Here is an 18833-nt window from a genome sequence, read left to right as displayed (position 1 = left end):
TGCTCAATTTTGCTGTAAAACCGAAACTACCCTAAAACATGGAGTCCATTTAAAAGGAAAAAAAAGGAAAAACTTCTGTCTACCCTGTAGCTCCCACACTGAAAAGATCTTGTGGAAAGCTCTAGCTATTTGAGTTTTCTAAGTGTAGGTGCCACACATGTGAATAAAGTTTTACTCAGGATGACCTTGGCTCCAGCCACTATCTGACTACAACCTCATTAGAAACCCTGGGACAGACCATCAGGTAAACATAGCCCCAAATTCTGTGAGAGACCCACAAAAACCATGAGAAATTAGAAATGATTATTGTCGTTTTAAGCCACTAAATTGTAATAGTTAAAGGAATAAAAAAAAAAAAGTCCGTTGAGGCTGAATTCACTATTAAAAACTCAGAATTAAAGTAAATTCTGCAATGTTTACTTCCCTAATTTAGTGCATGCCATTAAACTATACATTAAAAACAGGTTTGATTAGTATAAGATGATTTGTAGAATAACAAGTTATAAATGTTTGCTTTTCTCCAATTTTTACATGCTTTTGGGATACAGATGATACACTTGGATGTGTTCACCTCCAGGAAGCTCTCAGGGAACGTAACACAAAATTTAAGAAAAGACTACAGAGAGCCCACAGAATATAATATTTTCTTTCCATGGGCGTAATGCTAGGGAAAAGAAACATCCTTAGATGAAAGAACACAAATGCTATCTTTTATGAATCGACCTAGATGTTTGTACTTCTTTGTTATTTCATCTGAGTCCTACCCTCTCTGCCACTTACCTTCTTTGCAAACCAGCAGGGCTCCAATGAGGCCTGAATTTAGGTCTTTCACCAGGTCCACATGAGAAAAGTATGAGTAGGTGAGACACGGAGGATCCGAGGCCATCGGTCCATTCTCTTTCAGGACCTGCCAGACGTAGGTATGACTCTCACCAGGAAAGACTTTATCATCTTCCTTCTCCTTCTGGCTGGTCTGGTCCTCATATTCAGCACCTAGAGCAAGAAGGGATACGATTGTCCTTTCCATACCCATTATTTACTCAAGGAAACGTATCAAGCTTGTTATTATCAACAGATTCTACACAAGAAATAGACTTTCTGCAACCGAATTTGGAAGACTACTAAGCAGCCTTACATAGCCCAGAGAAGTTGTAGACCACTAATGCAAACGTGAGGGGTTCGGGGGGTCTCACTGCAACCTCCAGATACTAACAAATACTACTACTTTCATCATTGCATCTTTTTACCTAGTTTGCGTTCATTCAACTCAGCAGACATATGTTGCTTATGTACTTTGTCCCAGATTCTTTAATGAGCACTGGTGAGGATAGTGGAAGGGTGAGATACACGGAGTTTTAAAAATGTTTTTAACTTGGCTCTTCTCTGGAGGAACAGATCACATCAGGGGCAGATATTTTCTGGCTGCCCCATCCTTAGTGGTGTTGAAATGGACTCCTGGATTAGTGTGATGCCTTGATTCTCAACTGAGTACTATATGTGTTCATTGTTAATGAAGCGTCATTGCTTCCAGGTCATTTCAGTGGACAGGGGTAGAGAATATTTAAAGGCACTGACCTCTTGTACTTCTATTGAAACATCTTTTCTAGCAACTCACCATAACTTCCCGGATTTATAATAGTCTCTGGAGTTCCAGAGCGGTTCAAGGCATTCAGGGGGCTCTTCATTTATACCCTATCTTGTCCCCTAATATGTACACATCTGAGAGAGGGACCGCCCCAACACAGCAGTGCAACACACCCCTGAACTGCCCCTACTCCGCCTGTACTTTCACTAGAAGCTTTCAGCAACCAAGGCCACCTCCAAAGGACAGACGAGTAGTCCCCACCCTAAAGTCAGTTTCTCTGGGGTATAGGGACACCCTCTTCAGTGTGCACTAGGTACTACCGGCTTCATGTGGAAGCAACATCAGACCAACACCTGCACATGGCAGAGACAGGTAGACATTTTTAAAAACCTGAGTCGGCATCTGGGGATGGAATGTGCATCTCAGGTGCCTGTGTGATCATGGGTTGATATTAAATTCTAGATAGTAGATACATTTGGATAGGGAGGGAGGGAATCAGAGGAGATACACAAGGGGCTTCAACTGTATCTATAATGTTTAATTTCTTAAACCAGAGATGGCAAAATGTTAAGATTTGGCAAAGTGAGGTGACAATTGTTTGTTTGCTATATTACTTTCTGTGCCTTTGTTTGAAGTATTTCATTAAGAAATGAATATCCTTTAAAAAAAGGAATGAATATTCTCTTTCCTGACAGTAGGGTTGGGAAAGAGGTGTGGAACGTTTGATGAGAGGCCATGAATGTGTGAAGCACTGTAGCTGTCCTGGGGAGAGGGACAGTGAACCACCGGGAGAACTGTCGCAGTAGGATGGCCAGGAGGTGCCGAGCTGACGAATGAGGAACTTAGTGACACGATTCCAGGTGAATGTATACTTTTACTTCCACTATGGCCATTCACTTGGCTGCTAGTTGAATAGGCAGAGAACAGCTGTAACCAGGGTAGTGGTTTAGCCAAGTGAAGAGAATGGAGATCAGGGAGGCCAGGAAACTGGGACTGCATGCAAGGGCACCATGTCTGTGATGAGCCAGGGCATATGAGCTGGGCAAGGAGGGAAGCGATAGCAGTGGATGGCAGATTCCAATGAGAATGAAGCGCTGTTGGAATGGGCAGTGAGAAACATTCAAGGTGGTGTTCAAACATTGAACACTTGAACTTGAGATTTCGGGGGCTGCTCAAGTTGCTAATAACAAAACCTATTCTTCAATGAACACAAAGGTGATTTGTGAAGACCAAGAAAAGTAGGTGGCACCTGGAAAAAAGCATTGTGCACAGCCCTTAAAGTCTATTATCTACTAATGTGTATTATTTTTGGAAGATCCCTGCCTCCATCAGACTCTTATCTGAGCTTGTACGTCAGCCACCTGCAAATATTCTAAACAGAAGGTAAGGTGTTCTGTGTAATTTTCACTTTCTATTATATGCGGAACAACACTGTTGTGACATTTGAGAGTTCAGGGAGTCCATCTGTCTGATATCAGTGTGCGTTTCACATGGAAGATGTCCTAAGGAGTGTACTGAATCAACAAAAATCCACTTCCGAAAGGATGTCATTTTGTAATTAGCCCTTGAGCCAGTCAAAGCTTTCTCCAGTAGTTTTGGGCTTGAGATACACAAGGAAGAGAGAAAAGTTGAGGAGTACATCACAGAGCTTCCTGTTGAGAAGACTGTTAAATAACCGTCCCAAATATAGCAATGTGAAACAACCACCACGTTACTACCCTCACTGACTCTGTGGGTCAGGAGCTCAGAGCACAGGCTCTTCCGCTCCAAGGTATCTAGGGCGTCAGCTGGCATGCCACAAACAGCTGAGGGCTAGAACCATCTGGAGGGTTTTTCATTCACGTATCTAGTAGCTGGATGGGACTGACCTGAAAACTGGATTCAGTTGGGACTGTCGACCAGCGCACTTACACCTGGGACTTTCTACTTGGCTTTGGCTTCCTCATGGGGACCTTGAGGAGTCAGGGGGCCAAATGGCATTTCAGGATGCCAAGAGTGAATGTTCCCACAAACAAGACAGAAGCAGCCTATTATTTCAGCACTCAGTGCCAAAAGTCACATGGCATGGGCTGTACCACACGCTATTGGTCGAAGCAGTTACAGGCCTCCACAGATTAAAGGGAAAGAACTATAGATACCAGGGGCGCCTGGGGGGCTCAGTCAGTTGAGCGTCCGACTTCAGCTCAGGTTATGATGTTATGGTCTGAGAGTTTGAGCCCCGTGTCGGGCTCTGTGCTGACAGCTTGGAGCCTGGAGCCCGCTTCGGATTCTGTGTTTCCCTCTCTCTCTGCCCCTCCTCCATGTACTCTTTCTCTCTCTCCCAAAAGTAAAATAAAACATTTTAAAAATTTTTAAAAAATATATAGATTCCAGCTCTTGATGGGAGGAGTGTCAAGGCACCTTCTACCATGTTTCTGTAAACCACCACACTAGGGCATTCTAAAAGTGAGTCACCGGTGCTCTGAAGTTGGAAGCTATCTCAACAGTGTGCACTCAGTAACCAAGGTAGCTGGTAATCTACACAGAGATCTCACAGTCAGGCCCAGGGGCTGTGGCAATCTCTTTGGTCTCCACCTTCCACCTCCAGCCCCAATCCTGTTCCATCCCCTGATGTTTATGTCCTTGTATCTGCATCCTCCCTCTGCCTGGCCTCCACTGCACTGGGTGTCCTGGAGAACTCTCTACCCAACCCTCTGCAGTTAGCTGGTCAGCCTGATTCCAGGCTTAGCCTAGGGCCCCAGAAGTTAGTCAAATGCTGTGCCTCAGGGGCTATTCCACCCCGCTTCCTGGAACCACCAGTTATTATTCCTTTACCTGATCTCTGCTCAGCAGCTTTGGGTTGACACTCCTTGACTTGTATGTCTCCATGCTGTCTTTCAGGTTTCACTCAAAGTTTTGCAGCTCATGGCCAACCTCACCTAATCCTTATTGAGAACCTCACTTCATGGACACATCTATAGCTTGGGTTGGTGCCTCCCCACTGGTCCAGAAAAGAAAGTAAAAATGTACCTCTAGCACTGAACTTTCATTTTCAGCTCCAGACCAAATCTGAAATTTGCTTGGACCTGCTTTTCACTCGTTTTGTGGCTACTTTCACAGACACTTCACGTGAACAAGCTGTCTTGGTTTATATCTTGTGCCTTTAGATTCTGGCAGCCATGGCAAGTCATATGGCTAAGCTGCACATCAATATGGCAGGGAAAAATAGCCCTCCCACTCTGGAGAGGGGATGATTACTTGCTAAACAGTAACATGATTTACCAGAGTTGCCTTGGGAGAGAAAAATGACAGGTTTGCAAAGTTATGCAAACATAAAACAGATCAGCATTTGCCTGCAACTAGAAATGGGAATGGGACTGCAAAGAGAGAATTTCTTGAAGTGACAGAAGTGTTCTAAAGACGAATTGTGTTGATGGCTGCACACGTGTAAAAGTCTACAAAAATTCATCAAACTGCTTTTTATTGAAATGTAGTTGACATACGATATTGTATTAGTTTCAGGTGTACCACATGGTGATTTGGCAATTCCATACATTGCTCAATGGTAATCACAGTAAGTCTGGTTACATTTGTCACCATACAAAGTTGTTACAATAGTATTGACTTCATTCATTATGCTATACATTACATCCCTGTGACTTATTTATTTTATAATGGGAAGTTTATACTTTTTAATCCCCTCCACCTATTTTTCCCATCCCCCAACTTCCCTAGTCTCTGGAAACCACCAGATTGTTCTTTGTGTCTATGAATCTGTTTCTGTTTTGTTTTGTTTTTAGATTTCACATATAAATAAAACCATATAGTATTTTTCTTTCTCTTTCTGACTTATTTCAGTTAGCATAATACACTCTAGTTCCATTCACATAATTGGAAATGCAAGATTTCATTCTTTTCGTTGGCTGAGTAATATTCCAGCGTGTGTGTGTGTGTGTGTGTGTGTGTGTGAGAGAGAGAGAGAGAGAGAGAGAGAGAGAGAGAGAGAGAGTATCCCACACCTTCTATATCCATTCATCTATGGATGGACACTTGTGTTGCTTCCATATTTGGGCTATTGTAAATAATGCTGCAATGAACATAGGGGAGCATATATCTTTTCGAATTGTGTTGTTTTCAGTTTCTTCGGACAAATACCCAGAAGCAGAATTGCTGGATCATATGGTAGCTCTATTTTTAATTTTTGGAGTCACGTCCATGCTGTTTTCTACAGTGGCAGCACCAGCAGTGCATGAGGCTTCCCTTTGTGTCGCACCCTCAGCAGCACTTGTTATTTCTTGTCTTTTTGATACTAGCCACTCTGACAGGCGTGAGGTGGTACCTCAGTGTGGTTTTGACTTGTATTTCCCTGATGATGAGTGATGTGGAGCATCTTTTCATGTGTCTGTTAGCCATCTGGATGTCTTCTTTGGAAAAATGTCTAGTCAGGTCCTCTGCCATTCTTTGTTTGTTTGTTTTAATTGGGTGGTTTGTTTTCTTTGATATTTAGTTTTGATATTTAGTTTTGTGAATTCTTTATATATTTTGCATATTAACCCATTATGGGACATTTCATTTGCAAATACCTTTTCCCATATAGTAGGTTGCTGTTTCATTTTATCAATGGTTTCCTTCACGTATGCCAAAACTTTTTAGTTTGATACAGTTCCATTTGTTTATACCTGCCTTTGTTGCTGTTGCTGTCAAACTACTTTAAATGGGTGAATTTTATGATATGTAAGTTATACCTCAATAAAACTGTACAAAAGTGTTATGGGGAGAGGGGCACCTGGGTGGCTCAGTTAGTTAAGCATCTGACTGCTTCAGATCATGATCTGGTTCAGGTCATGATCTCATGGTTCATGGGTTTGAGCCCTGCATCGGGCTCTGTGCTGACAGCTCAGAGCCTGGAGCCTGCTTCAGATTCTATGTCTCCCTTTCTCTCTGCCCCCCCCATCCCCTCCCTCTCAGAAAATGAATAAACATTAAAAATTTTTTTTAAAACTAAAAAATGCTATGGAGAGGGGCACCTGGCTGGCTCAGTTGGTAGAGCATGCAACTCTTGATCTCAACTTAAAAAAAATGTTATGGGGAAAACATACACAAAGCTCAATTTTAGATGGATCATGAACCTATATACAAAAGGTAAAATAATAAAACTTCTGGAGAAAAGCATGGAAGAAACTCTTCAAGACTTTGGGGTAGGCGAATAAATATCTTTTTTTTTAATCTTTATTTTTGAGAGAGAGAGAGACAGAGTGGGAGCAGGAGAGGGGCAGAGAGAGAGGGAGGCACAGAATGTGAAGCAGGCTCCAGGCTCTGAGCTTCCAGCACAGGGCCCGACGTGGGGCTCAAACCCATGAATCATGAGATCATGACCTGAGCCAAAGTCAGATGCTCAACCGACTGAGCCACCCAGGCGACCCAGGGTAGGCAAATATCTTAAACAGGACATGAAGCTCTAACATGGAAAGAAAAAAGTGATAATTTTTTGGGTTGAACTTCTGTGCTTCATTAGTCACTTTTGTTTGCCAAAAACTTATTGAGAGTGAAAATTCAAGGCACAGACTGGAAGAAGATATGCAAATATTTACATCTGTCAAATGGTGTGCATTAAGAATATATAAAGTACCTGTACAAATCAATAAGAAAAAGATAAACAACTCCTTTTTTCAATAGGAAAATCAGTTAAACACTTGATATGATATTTTACAGTAGGGTATCAGAAAGGTCAACACATCACAGATTTAACTGACATCCTGGGGCTCCCAGGCTCGTCTAAGAAGGCCAGGAGCTTGTGGATCACAGCATGTGAGCATACAGGCTTCTGACAGGGCCATAAGTCACATGGATTTGAGGCCATTGCCTCACTGTGTTGCTCCTGGGCAGAACCACTGTGGACGCACATGTGAGAGATTAAATAGTTTTCCCAGACTTCACCAGGCATAGGGTGCAAAACAGTCATCTCTATGCTCACCCCGAGCTGCAGGGCTGTGAGGACCCTGGCCTCTCTAAAAAGCTCCTAGATATGTTCTGGAAGCTCCCAGTGGATAATCCTCATGGGAATAGCCTGCCTGGCTCCAGCCAGAATTGGGATGACATTTCCTCTATAACACCTGCCCCCACCTGTCATCTTCCCCCAACCCAGGTCTGCCTTGGCCTTATGGGTACAGCTCAAAAAATTAAGACTTTCCAATTTCAGAAGCAATTAGTCAACATGTAAGCACAGTTAGGCTGTGCAACATAGGGCATGTGCTCAAATACTTTATTAATGATTTTCTTGAATCTTCTTGATCTATATATGCCCTAGCCTATCTGGACAATGTGGCACCCCCTTCACTCCCTTCATGCATTGTGAAGGTTAAGGAGAAGCTAGGTAAAGTGGGGACTGAGGCCATACAGGTTGTTTATTTTAACGAGGTCAGCTTGTGCTTATCACGTAGTGGCATTGATATTTAGAAACTGGGGGGAGGGGAGGGAGAGGAAATATCTAGAAAGTGAGAATCTAAGGAAGGAAGAATTCTATTTCATTTCCATATCATGAGCCTTCATCCTCCCGAGGAAATTTCTGGGCATAGGAAGGCAGATAAGTGGAATTGTTAGGATCTGTGGCCTGGCTCCTCAAGGGAGAACAGGAACCAAATTAACTCCAGGGCTTAAACTAAGATGACAATGTTCCTGACTTCATGAAACAGGCCTTGGTTTGAATCCTGACTCCCCCATTCACCAGTGGTATGACCCTGTGTTCAATACTCCTTTATCCCTGGGATGAGAGGACACTAGCAAGGCATCTGACTCACCTTCAGAAGCTTTCCAATAGGATACGCCAACAGCATGAAGACTGACAGGGTGAGAAGCCATGTTCTTGAGTGTAATGACCACTGTGTCAAAAACCTCGGCCCGGATGGTAGGACCCAGCAGACCTGCAAGAACAGGATGTCCCTCAAAGGTCACTTGGAGAGCAGCACTCCGGAAAAGCTGGTATTATGAAAGTGATGGCCAAAGTCATGTCCCTGTGATTATTGATAGAAAGTAGTAATTGAATGAATAAATGCATAAACTGCCATCACCAGCTCAGTGTCATGATTCTTCTGAGGATAGATTTCTGGCAATTCATTCAGTTGAGTTCCTACTATATTCTAGGAACTGTCTTAGGCACCGGAGACGCAGGAGTGAATAAGACACATCATGAAAATTATATTCTACAGAATGAAATCAGGAACATAAAGAAATAAGAACTATTCTGTTTGTGGTCAATGCTGTAAAAGATGGTAGTGAGCTAGAAAATGCTGAAGCAGGAGATACAAGATCCTTTAAGTATAGGGGTCAGGAAGGGCATGTTTGAGGAGGTGGAATTTGAGCAGAGATCTGACTAATTAAAAAGCAAGATTTGCAAAGATCTCATAGAATAACATTCAAAGCACATGAAACAAATGGAAAAGTCCTGAGACAGGAATAATATTGGCATGGTCGAATGAGATGTGAACAAGCAGGGGAATAATAGAAAATAGGGTTATAAAGGCAGGGCACGAACGTAACATGTAGGACTTTGTAAGGCCCAGGGGTTTGGATGAATTTGGAATTCATAAGAAGTGAGCAGATTTGGGACTTATTTTGGATTAAGAGTCAACAAGACTTGCTGATGGACTGGATATTAGAGATAGGAAAAGAAAAAAGAGAGCAGCTAAGGATGATTCCTGTGCTTTGGGCTTGTGTAACTGGGTGGCAGTCAGGCCAGGACACAGAAAATTAAGAGGGAAACCAAATCAAGACTTGACTTACACACATATTAAGTATAAGATACCTACAAAATGATTTGAGTGAACTAGATTCAATGGGACAAAAACATAAAATAGACTTATTTTGCATAGTTTTTAACTGTGTTCTGTGCAGTTTCCCTTCTAGCACTTTGAATAGTCTCCAAATTTCTCCAGTAACCTTCACATATCAGCAGTATCATATTAGTCCAGTGATACCAGTCTAGACCAATTAGTCCAGTCTAGTAAAATATCAAACGTTTGATGTCTCCTGCAATTTAAGGGTCCTTCCCTCCTTCAGCTAAGTCCTGACAATTTCAGAAACCTATGTTCTCATCTTCCTCTCCTAACCCTCCTCCCCGACTCACCTTACTGCCTCTGGGCCCTCTAAGGTTGGAGCTAGGGAGAAAAGGACAGGGGCGGAAAAAGAGGCATGATTGTTCCGGAAGGAACAGTGATAATGTGGCTTTGGCACCCCTGGTTGTGGGACATGCCAAAATTCTGTGTCTTTCATCCTTAGGGAATTTATACGAGTTCTTGGGAGACTCTCTGTCTCCCAATCATGCTCTCTCCAGCTGTCACTTGTATCTCTCTTCTCAGTTTTTGCTTCTGACAATACAATCACAGAGACCTTTTCTGGAGTCACCCAGCCCTGGTAGGAAGACATCCTGGGCAGGATCTTCTCAAGACAAATCTTGCCCTATGACCTTGCTCATCTCACACCTAACAGCAACAGTGCACTTAGCTTCAGCTATAACCCACAATCCTTATTATGACATCAGGGGAAGTTCCCCAAAGACTCTGGCCTTGACAAATTTTCCAGATAAAAACCAGGCACTAGTCAGAGTCTTACAAGCTCCACAGGTGTTATGTCAAGCCTTCTAAGTGGTTCTCCTAAGACCTCCTTCACTACACCTTGACATGAAGATGAGGCCTCCCTCCCCTGTGGGGTGGAGGATATACGAATCACCAAAATTGGTTTCCAAAGAAATCCTCAAGTCTACATTATTTCATAAGTTTCTAGTCGTCTTTTATATAGGCTGGAGGTGCATGATGGGCTACAAATTGGTTGTAGAACCAATTTGGGGGCACCAGCTAAACAAGTCCTAAATATGAGGACTGATATTTCTCTTTAGAATTGGGGGGGGGGTGCTTGTCACCTAGAGCTCTCAGAAATAATTCTAAGGTAGGAGATGTCTCATTTTAATATCCTGTTACGTTCTTACTTGATATCTAAGTGGGCATATCAAGTAAGCAGTGTGAACTGAAGATATAAACCTGGGAGTAACTGGTATAGAGATGGTGTCTTACAATTGTGAGACTGGATAACATCAGCTAGGGATAGAAGCTAAAGAGAAGATAAAGGAAGCCCCGGTCCAAGACCCAGAGGACTCTAACATCCAGAGTACAGCAGAGAAGGAGGGCCTGGCACAAAGATGGAGACTACTCAGTGTATTTCCCTGACAGGTGGTAGTAAGGGAAGCCTAGCCCTCTTCAACTGTAGCTGGGAGACTGGGGGATCCTTGTCAGGACACCAGACACAGATACTCAGTTTCATAATACACAGTCAGTGTTGTTTCCATTACCCATCCATGGTGGCCTGGGCTTGGCAATGTTGAAAAGGCGATCTGTAAACTCTACAAACACAGTCTTTCTGTACATGACTGATGTGTTGAATGGCAAAGATCTTGGCACCCCAGGGGATAACCTGTGTGAAGAAAGGAAAAAGTCATTCATTTTGGTGACTTTCTTTGAACCCATTTTGAAAAGCAGCTGAAAGTAAAGCTTCTATCCCACTCTCCTCTACTGTTAACAAGGCAAATTGGAAATTGTGTATAAGCCCCTGCTATAGCTGAATATTTATGTGTGCACAAAACGGGATTACTGACCTTAGAAAAGAGACTTCAGAGAGATCTCTCACCTCTTCCACCACACAAAGGTACAGTGAAAATATGGCCATCCATGAACAAGGAACAGGGCCCTCACCAAACACCAAATCTACTGGCACCTTGATCTTGGACTTTCAGCCTCCAGAACTACGAGAAATAAATGTCTGTTTTCTGTAAGCCACCCAGTGTGTGGGGTTTTGTTATAGCAGCCTGAGCTGAGAAAATCCCTAATATCTATAAAACCAAAACACTGTTTTCAAAAGTCATCCGGGGGCACCTGGGTGGCTCAGTCGGTTAAGTGTCCAACTTTGGCTCAGGTCATGATCTCGTGGTTCATGAGTTTGAGCCCTGCATCCAGACTCTCCTGTCAGTGCAGAGCCTGCTTAGGATCCTATGACCCTCTCTCTCTCTGCCCCTCCCCTGCTCATGTTCTCTTTCTAAAAAATAAACATTTAAAAAAAAAAGTCATCTGAGGGGCACCTAGGTGGCTCAGTCAGTTGAGCTCCGACTTCAGCTCAGGTCATGCTCTTCCAGTTCCAAGGGTTCAAGCCCCGAGTCGGGCTCTGTGCTGACAGCTCGGAGCCTGGAGCCTGCTTCAGATTCTGTGTCTCCCTCTCTCTCTGCCCCTCTTCCGCTTGCACCCTGTCTTGCTCTAACTCTCTCTAAAATAAATAAGCGTTAAAAAAATTTTTGAAGAGTCATATGATACATTAGGTGCCGTTTGATAAAATAAATCATAAATTGGTACAGATACGCTACATCAGCAAAAATTCCTTTGCCAAAGCAGGCACTACATGGTCCTTCAATTTCATCTCTAAAAGAGGGTGACTTTAAATAACTTGTATTCAAATTTTGTCAGTATGTACCTCAAATTATACTTCCCTTCTTAGGGATACCAGGAATATCACAGAGAAAATTACTGGTTCCTGACTGTTTCCTCTCTGTACCTGCCAAGTTAGGTTGTCGTGCTCTGGGGCCCAGTCTAGGTTAAATGATCAAAATGACCAATGTGAATCCTAGTGAGAAAGGTTCCAGGTGAATGGTTGAAAATATGCACTGGTTGAAGGTGACTAGTGCCACTCATTTTCACACTCAGAGTCATTGGGCAGAAACCATATGCTCCGTGCCACTGTGCCATCACAAAACACATATGAGAAATGAACATGGAAAAGGAGATACACACTTAGATATGGAGAGGTGTTATTTCTTTTTCACATTTGACATCAGATTTCAATCTCATATATTTGAGGAATAATTAAAAATGACTTCTTATGGTTAACTGTTCACAACTGCACACTAGGTCACTCGATCCCCTTTCTCCACTTAAAACCCGACTCTTGTTTTCTTGTAACACTGGAAAGGAAACAGCTGCGGGTCCCTTACAGCCAAGTGGGGGTGTATACACACAAAACAGTGGGTGGCATCTCCGTACACCATGGTTTGGATGGCAACATCTGGCTTGGTAAACAGGATAGAAAAGGGTAAGAAGAGAGAAGGAGGTCTCATTATAAAAGAAACTCAAATGCACTCCAGCGTCCCCCCCACCCCCGTGGTTGAAACTGCTGAGTCAGCAGCCCTGTGTGCTCTCTGCCAGGTGTCAGCAGCTGGAATCCGACTGTGGGAAAGAAGGTCAGGCACTACCCATCCATCCCCTTCCACTTCCTGGCTAAGGAGAAGATTCAGGGAATTGGAGTGAATAGCTGGACAGGGACAGGAACGTAGGCTTTCAGACCAAGGCCCTTGGTACTCAATGTTCACTTAACCCATATGTTGTCAAACTCATTTCTTGGTCATCTGCATAAACCTGCAATCCGTGAAGCAATACTTCTTCAGTCCGAATAATGTTGGACACAATTCAGTTGCCATGCATAAGTTTCCTCTGCACAACATTTTCTGACTTGGTTGTGATTACGATGCGAGTTTTCATCTATCACTCCACCAGAGCATAGCACACTCCCTGCGGAGCTGAGCTTGGGGTGAATGTGTCAGTGGGGCTTATGAACTGTCATTTATCGTTCATGCTGCTTCTCTTCACCTGGAGATTACATAACTGACTCTTTTCAAATGTAATAATTAGGTCAATGCTTCTTGATTTATTTTTAAAAGATAATACCAACACAGTAATAAGACCAGGGTGAAATAGTGCAGTTCTAACATCCCAATCTGAAAGGAATTTTCTTCTATATTATACAGAGGAATCTAGCATTAATAGACACTCAGAAGTAGCATTTGGTGTAAGCATTTAAGGATGGGCAGAAGGTTTGTGTGTTGGACGCCAAGGACCTTCAACAGAGAATATTTTCAGCTTCAAAATTAAAAACAATTGTGACCTCGTGGCGCAATGGTAGTGCGTCTGACTCCAAAATTGAAAACAATTTTCTTTTTTTTAAAAAAAAATTTTTTTTAACGTTTATTTATTTTTGAGACAGAGAGAGACAGAGCATGAACGGGGGAGGGTCAGAGAGAGGGAGACACAGAATCTGAAACAGGCTCCAGGCTCTGAGCTGTCAGCACAGAGCCCGACGTGGGGCTCGAACTCACGGACCACGAGATCATGACCTGAGCCGAAGTCGGCCACTTAACCACCCAGGCACCCCCACATATGGCTTTTTATGTTGACTTCGTTTCCTTCTATTAATAGTTGTTGGATGTTTTTTATTATGAAATGGTGTGGAATTTTGTTAAATGCTTTAGATGCATCAGTTGAGATGATAGTGTATTATCCCCTTTATTCTCTTAATGCTGTGTCTTATATTGATTGATTTTTGTATGTTGAACTATCCTTGGATTCCCAGAATAAATCCCACTTGGTCACCGTGTATAAATCTTTTCATGTGTTGCTGAATTTGGTTTGCTAGTATTTTGTTCAAGATTTTTGTATCAATGTTCATAAAGGTATCAGTCGGCAGATTTCTTGTAGTGTCTTTGTCTGGCTTTGGTATCAGGGTAATTCTGACCTTAGAATGAGTTAGGGAGTGATCTCTCCAATTTTTGGAAAGGTTTGAGGATTGGTGTTAGGAATTTAAAATTTTTTAAAAGGCAACATAACTTAAAAATCAGACTTCTGTTTTCCAGTCTAGCATGTAAGGAGTTTATAAGTCACCATTCCATGCTATCAATAAGTAAAAAGGTGAACAAATTGAAAAATCAACAACTCTTCTTAGGTCCATCAGAGAAGTGAAGTCACAGGGCAAACTGCTGCCTCCAAAATTAGAGATACTGGCTGCCAAACACAGAGTCGCAACTTACCAGAGCAGAACCCTGAGGCATAAATGTCTGTGGGAACCAGTGCAGAGGTAGGAAAACCTGAAGGTAAATTACGAACTACTGGAGACTCAGTGCAGGGTGTATGAGAGTCAAAAATCTCAGGGTGGCCTGAGGCCCCCACATTTTTGTGCTTTTTACCTCTAGGAGTTCTACTAGGTCCTCATAGTGAATATCAGAAAAAAAACTCTCCTCATGCTTTTAGCAGGGGAGGGGGAAATTATTTTGCCAGAGCCTAACACATTGCAATTTTAATCACAGCCTAATCCACCTGGGGGAAGGGAAAACCCAACATCAGTCTGCTTTAGCCTTCTACATGGAAGAGATACTCTCGCCTCCTCTAACCATCCTGTTCCACCTGAAGAAGAAAACTTAGAGGCAACGGTGAAGTTCACAGTCCAGGGACACAGGCTCACCAAAAGACTGAAACCTAATCATATGACTATAGAATGCATCCTCTCCCCCCCACACCTCACCACTACATTACTAAAGATCTCATTTTTCACAGTTCCTTTTACCCAGGACAGCATGTCCACTTTTGAACAAAATATTGTAAGCCACACTAAAGGGCAAAAAAACCCCAACACAGGTTGAAGAGACTGAACAAGAAGCAGAACTACAACTAGAGTCAGTATGGCAGGAATGCTGGAAGTGTTAGACCAAGGACTTTTTTTTTTAAAATTTTTTTTTTTTCAACGTTTTTTATTTATTTTTGGGACAGAGAGAGACATAGCATGAACGGGGGAGGGGCAGAGAGAGAGGGAGACACAGAATCGGAAACAGGCTCCAGGCTCCGAGCCATCAGCCCAGAGCCTGACGCGGGGCTCGAACTCATGGACCGTGAGATCGTGACCTGGCTGAAGTCGGACACTTAACCGACTGCGCCACCCAGGCGCCCCTAGACCAAGGACTTTTTAAAGACTGGGATTAACATGCTGAAGACTTTAATGGACAAAGTAAACAACATGCAAGAACAGATGGATAAGATAAGCATAAAAAAGGAAATTCTAAGAAAGAACCAAAAGCAAATGCTAGAGATCAAAAACACTGCAATGCAAATGGAGAATGCCTTTGATACATGCACAAGTAGCCTGGATATGGCTGAGGAAAGAATCTCTGAGCTTGAAAATATGACAGTAGAAGCTTCCAAAACTTAGAAGCAAAGAGAAAAAAGAAACTGACAAAAACCAGAATAGGATATCCAAGGACTGTGGGACAACTACCAAAGTTATAACATACACACAATGGGAATAGCAGAATAAAAAGAGAGAAAGGAACAGAAATATATTTGAAGCAATAAGGAGAATTTCCCCCAAATTAATGTCACGTACCAAAACATACGTCTAGGAAGCTCAGAGAACACCAAGCAGGACAAATGCCCTGAAAAAACTATCTCTAGGCATATCTTTTCAAACTTTAGGTAATTAAGGATAAATAAAACATCTTGAAAGGAACCACAGGGAAAACACCTTACCTAAAGAGGAACAAAGAAAAGAATTACATCCAACTTCTCCTCAGAAACCAGGCAAGCAAGAAGAGAGTGGAGTATTGCATATCTAAATTGTTGAGAGAAAAAAAAAAAAAAAAAAAAAAAAACAAAACAACCGACCTAGAATTCTGTACCCTGCAAAATTATCCTTTAACAGTGAAGGAGAAATAACGACTCTCAGACAAACAAAAATTGACGGAATTTGTTGCCAGTAGAGCTGTCTTACAAGAAATATTACAACCAACTATTCAGAGAGAAGGAAATTAATGTAGGTCAGAAATTCAGAGCTACATAAAGAAAGGAAGAGTACTGAAGAATGAAAAAGTGAAGAGAGTATCCACCACAGAAGAGGCACCAAACTACCAAGTAGACTAACTTAGCCAGTTGGTATTAGCCAGCCTCTGTCATTGCAACTCCAATCCTGCCAAAATGGACATATGAATGGAGGAGCCATACGGGAAGCTATGCATGGGTGTGACATCACAGACTCACCAAAGCTCAAATGTCCAACTTTCCAGCAACAGAGACCAACACTAAGCCCCTGATATGTCACAATTCCTCAAAGAAACTCTTCAGATAATTAGTGAGCCTCAATAAGCACCAATAAGCTCCCCCAATAAACTTCCTGTGTGTGTGCACACACACGCACACACAGACACACACACAGACACACACACAGAAAAAAGCAGACACTTTTTTTTCATTTGTGTGCTTATAAAGCTATAAAATCACCCAAGGAAGCACAGATGTTATCATTATTTGAACAACGTTTGTTGGAAAGACTCGTTTTCATCTGAGTTGTTTTCAGACAATTCACTGTGAGCTGTAAATCTGTGGAAATGCCGCGGCCCAAGGTTACAGATATAAGTAGCAGAACATGGCTCAGAACTACTGAAAACTTAACAGGCACCAAGGTGCTTTACAGTGGAAGGGCAGGTATGAATCTGTAAGACGTCTTTTGTGAGGCACGCAGTTACCCTCCACCCCCCAACGGCACAGAAACACTGTGGCGAAGGCAGGAGGAGAGAGCATCCAGGTACACGTGAGAGTGGAACCAGCCGGTCGGTCTTCGAGTTTGTGTCCCCGGAGCTCTGATGAGGGATGTGGCCCAGAGATGTATGTTTGAACGAGGCTGGTGTGAACTAAAAACGCAGACAGCGCAGACCTCGCACGTGACTTTCCGGGAGTCACCCCGAGCAGCAACGGCGCAGAATGGGTGAAAGATGAGGGCCACACACAGACACAGCAGCCGGCCGCTCACAGGAGGAGGCTCTGTGAGCCCCAGACGATGTCGAAATCAAGACAGGAAGGATTCGCTGAGCAAACGAGCGAGATCTCCTTTTCAGAAGACACAAGGGTTTCAGTGAGCCTGCACCTAATAGGTTGGCATCCGTTCACGTGAAGTAAAGACTGATGGAGGCACGAGGAGAAGCTGGCCAACCTACAGTCACAAAGGAAGACCTGAGGACCTCCGAGAGATCCAGTGGCACACTGGCTAAAAACGCCCCTTGAAACCGTGCGTTGCTTGGAGTAGACCTGTCCCAAGGAGACCGACTGCGGTGGGGCCGAGGTGAGACTGACTTAATGCTCACCTCCCTAGCCTCCCTCCCCTCCCTCCCCTCCCAAGGAGCGCTGCATTTCACTCCACTCCAGGGTTTCCAGGACACCCAAGACAGCACGACGTCATGGGAGCAGCTCTGCCAACTCAGGGCCATGACAAATGACTTTCTGTACTGGCTGAGGGCCAGGGGCCAGGGTACTGATAACGAAGCTCTCCCAGAAAAAGGAGCTGATTTAAGGAGGAAGGAATGAAGATCTGCATGGACCAGTGGGCACAAGCAGGCTGCATGAGCAGCTTGTCAGAGACCCATATCATTCACTCCTGTTCTACTGATACCTCTACTTCAAGTCACACCCATCGCCATGTGAGGGATTCCTGATGACCAGTTGCTAGCAGAGGAAGAACCCTCAGCTTCTATTTACAGAGGGCTCAGCTTGATATGCACATACTAGCCAATGTTATCGAAAGGTAACATTTTGTGTAGAAAGAGAATTGGCCTGAGGTGCAAACATATACAGACTAACGGACAGCAGCAAATGGTTTGGCTGTCTAGCCAGGCACCTAGAAGTAACAGGACTGGAATATCAGGGAGGAGGATATCTGGGGTAAAGACATATCAATGAGTGGGCACAAAACAGAAAGATCTTCGTGTCATACATTAATGCCACCATAGAGCTTCTACCCTGGAAGAAACACAAAACAATAATGTAGACAAAATGACTGGCAATTAACATCAGCCAGCCTCTGTATGGGCCACCACAGTGCTGGCAAAATGTGAGGTAAGTGGCGATGGGGGTAGGGGAGAGAATTTATGCATGGATCCAAAACCATAGGTTCCCACTAAGGCCAATCTACCTAGTGCTACCCCTGAAAGTCCAACTTGCCAGCAGCAGAAACCAATGCTGGGTGCCCAATACTGCACTGTCCATCATGGAGACCAGCCAGCTCGTCAGTGGCAAGTTGACTGCACTGGACCCCTTCCATCCTAGAAGGGACAGCACTTCATTGTGATAGAGACATGTAAGTGTTTAGTCTTTCCTGCCTGCAAGTCCTCAGCCAGCCCTGCTATCTGAGCTGTTACAGAGGGTTCCATTCACTGATGTGGGATCCCTTATAACATCATGTCTGACCAGGTGACCCACTGTACAACAAAGTAGGTGCTGGAGTGGGCCCCTGACCATGACATCCATTGGGTTTATCACATGTTGCCACATCCAGGAGCTGCCAGTCAGAGAGAGCAGTGAAGTAATTTCTTAAATCACAGCTAAAACTCCAACTTGGGGCCAGGGCCCTGTGAAGATGGAGGGCCAAC

General features: G+C 43.5%; 1 protein-coding gene across 3 annotated transcripts in view; it reads right to left on the bottom strand.

Moving 5' to 3' along the window:
- Positions 1-18833, bottom strand: part of F8 (coagulation factor VIII) — a 121595-nt gene that overhangs the window by 87485 nt on the left and 15277 nt on the right. For all 3 annotated transcript variants that reach the window (XM_081794390.1, XM_081794391.1, XM_081794389.1), the window contains 3 exons: positions 10905-11026; positions 8362-8484; positions 781-993 (listed from right to left, as the gene is read on the bottom strand). In XM_081794390.1, the coding sequence (XP_081650516.1) occupies positions 781-993; positions 8362-8484; positions 10905-11026 (458 nt within the window). The remainder of the gene's footprint in view (positions 1-780; positions 994-8361; positions 8485-10904; positions 11027-18833) is intronic.

This window comes from Panthera onca, chromosome X, assembly GCF_046562875.1.
Source record: "Panthera onca isolate mPanOnc1 chromosome X, mPanOnc1 haplotype 2, whole genome shotgun sequence".
Lineage (NCBI taxonomy): Eukaryota > Metazoa > Chordata > Mammalia > Carnivora > Felidae > Panthera > Panthera onca.
This window is presented reverse-complemented; position numbering and strand designations above follow the sequence as displayed.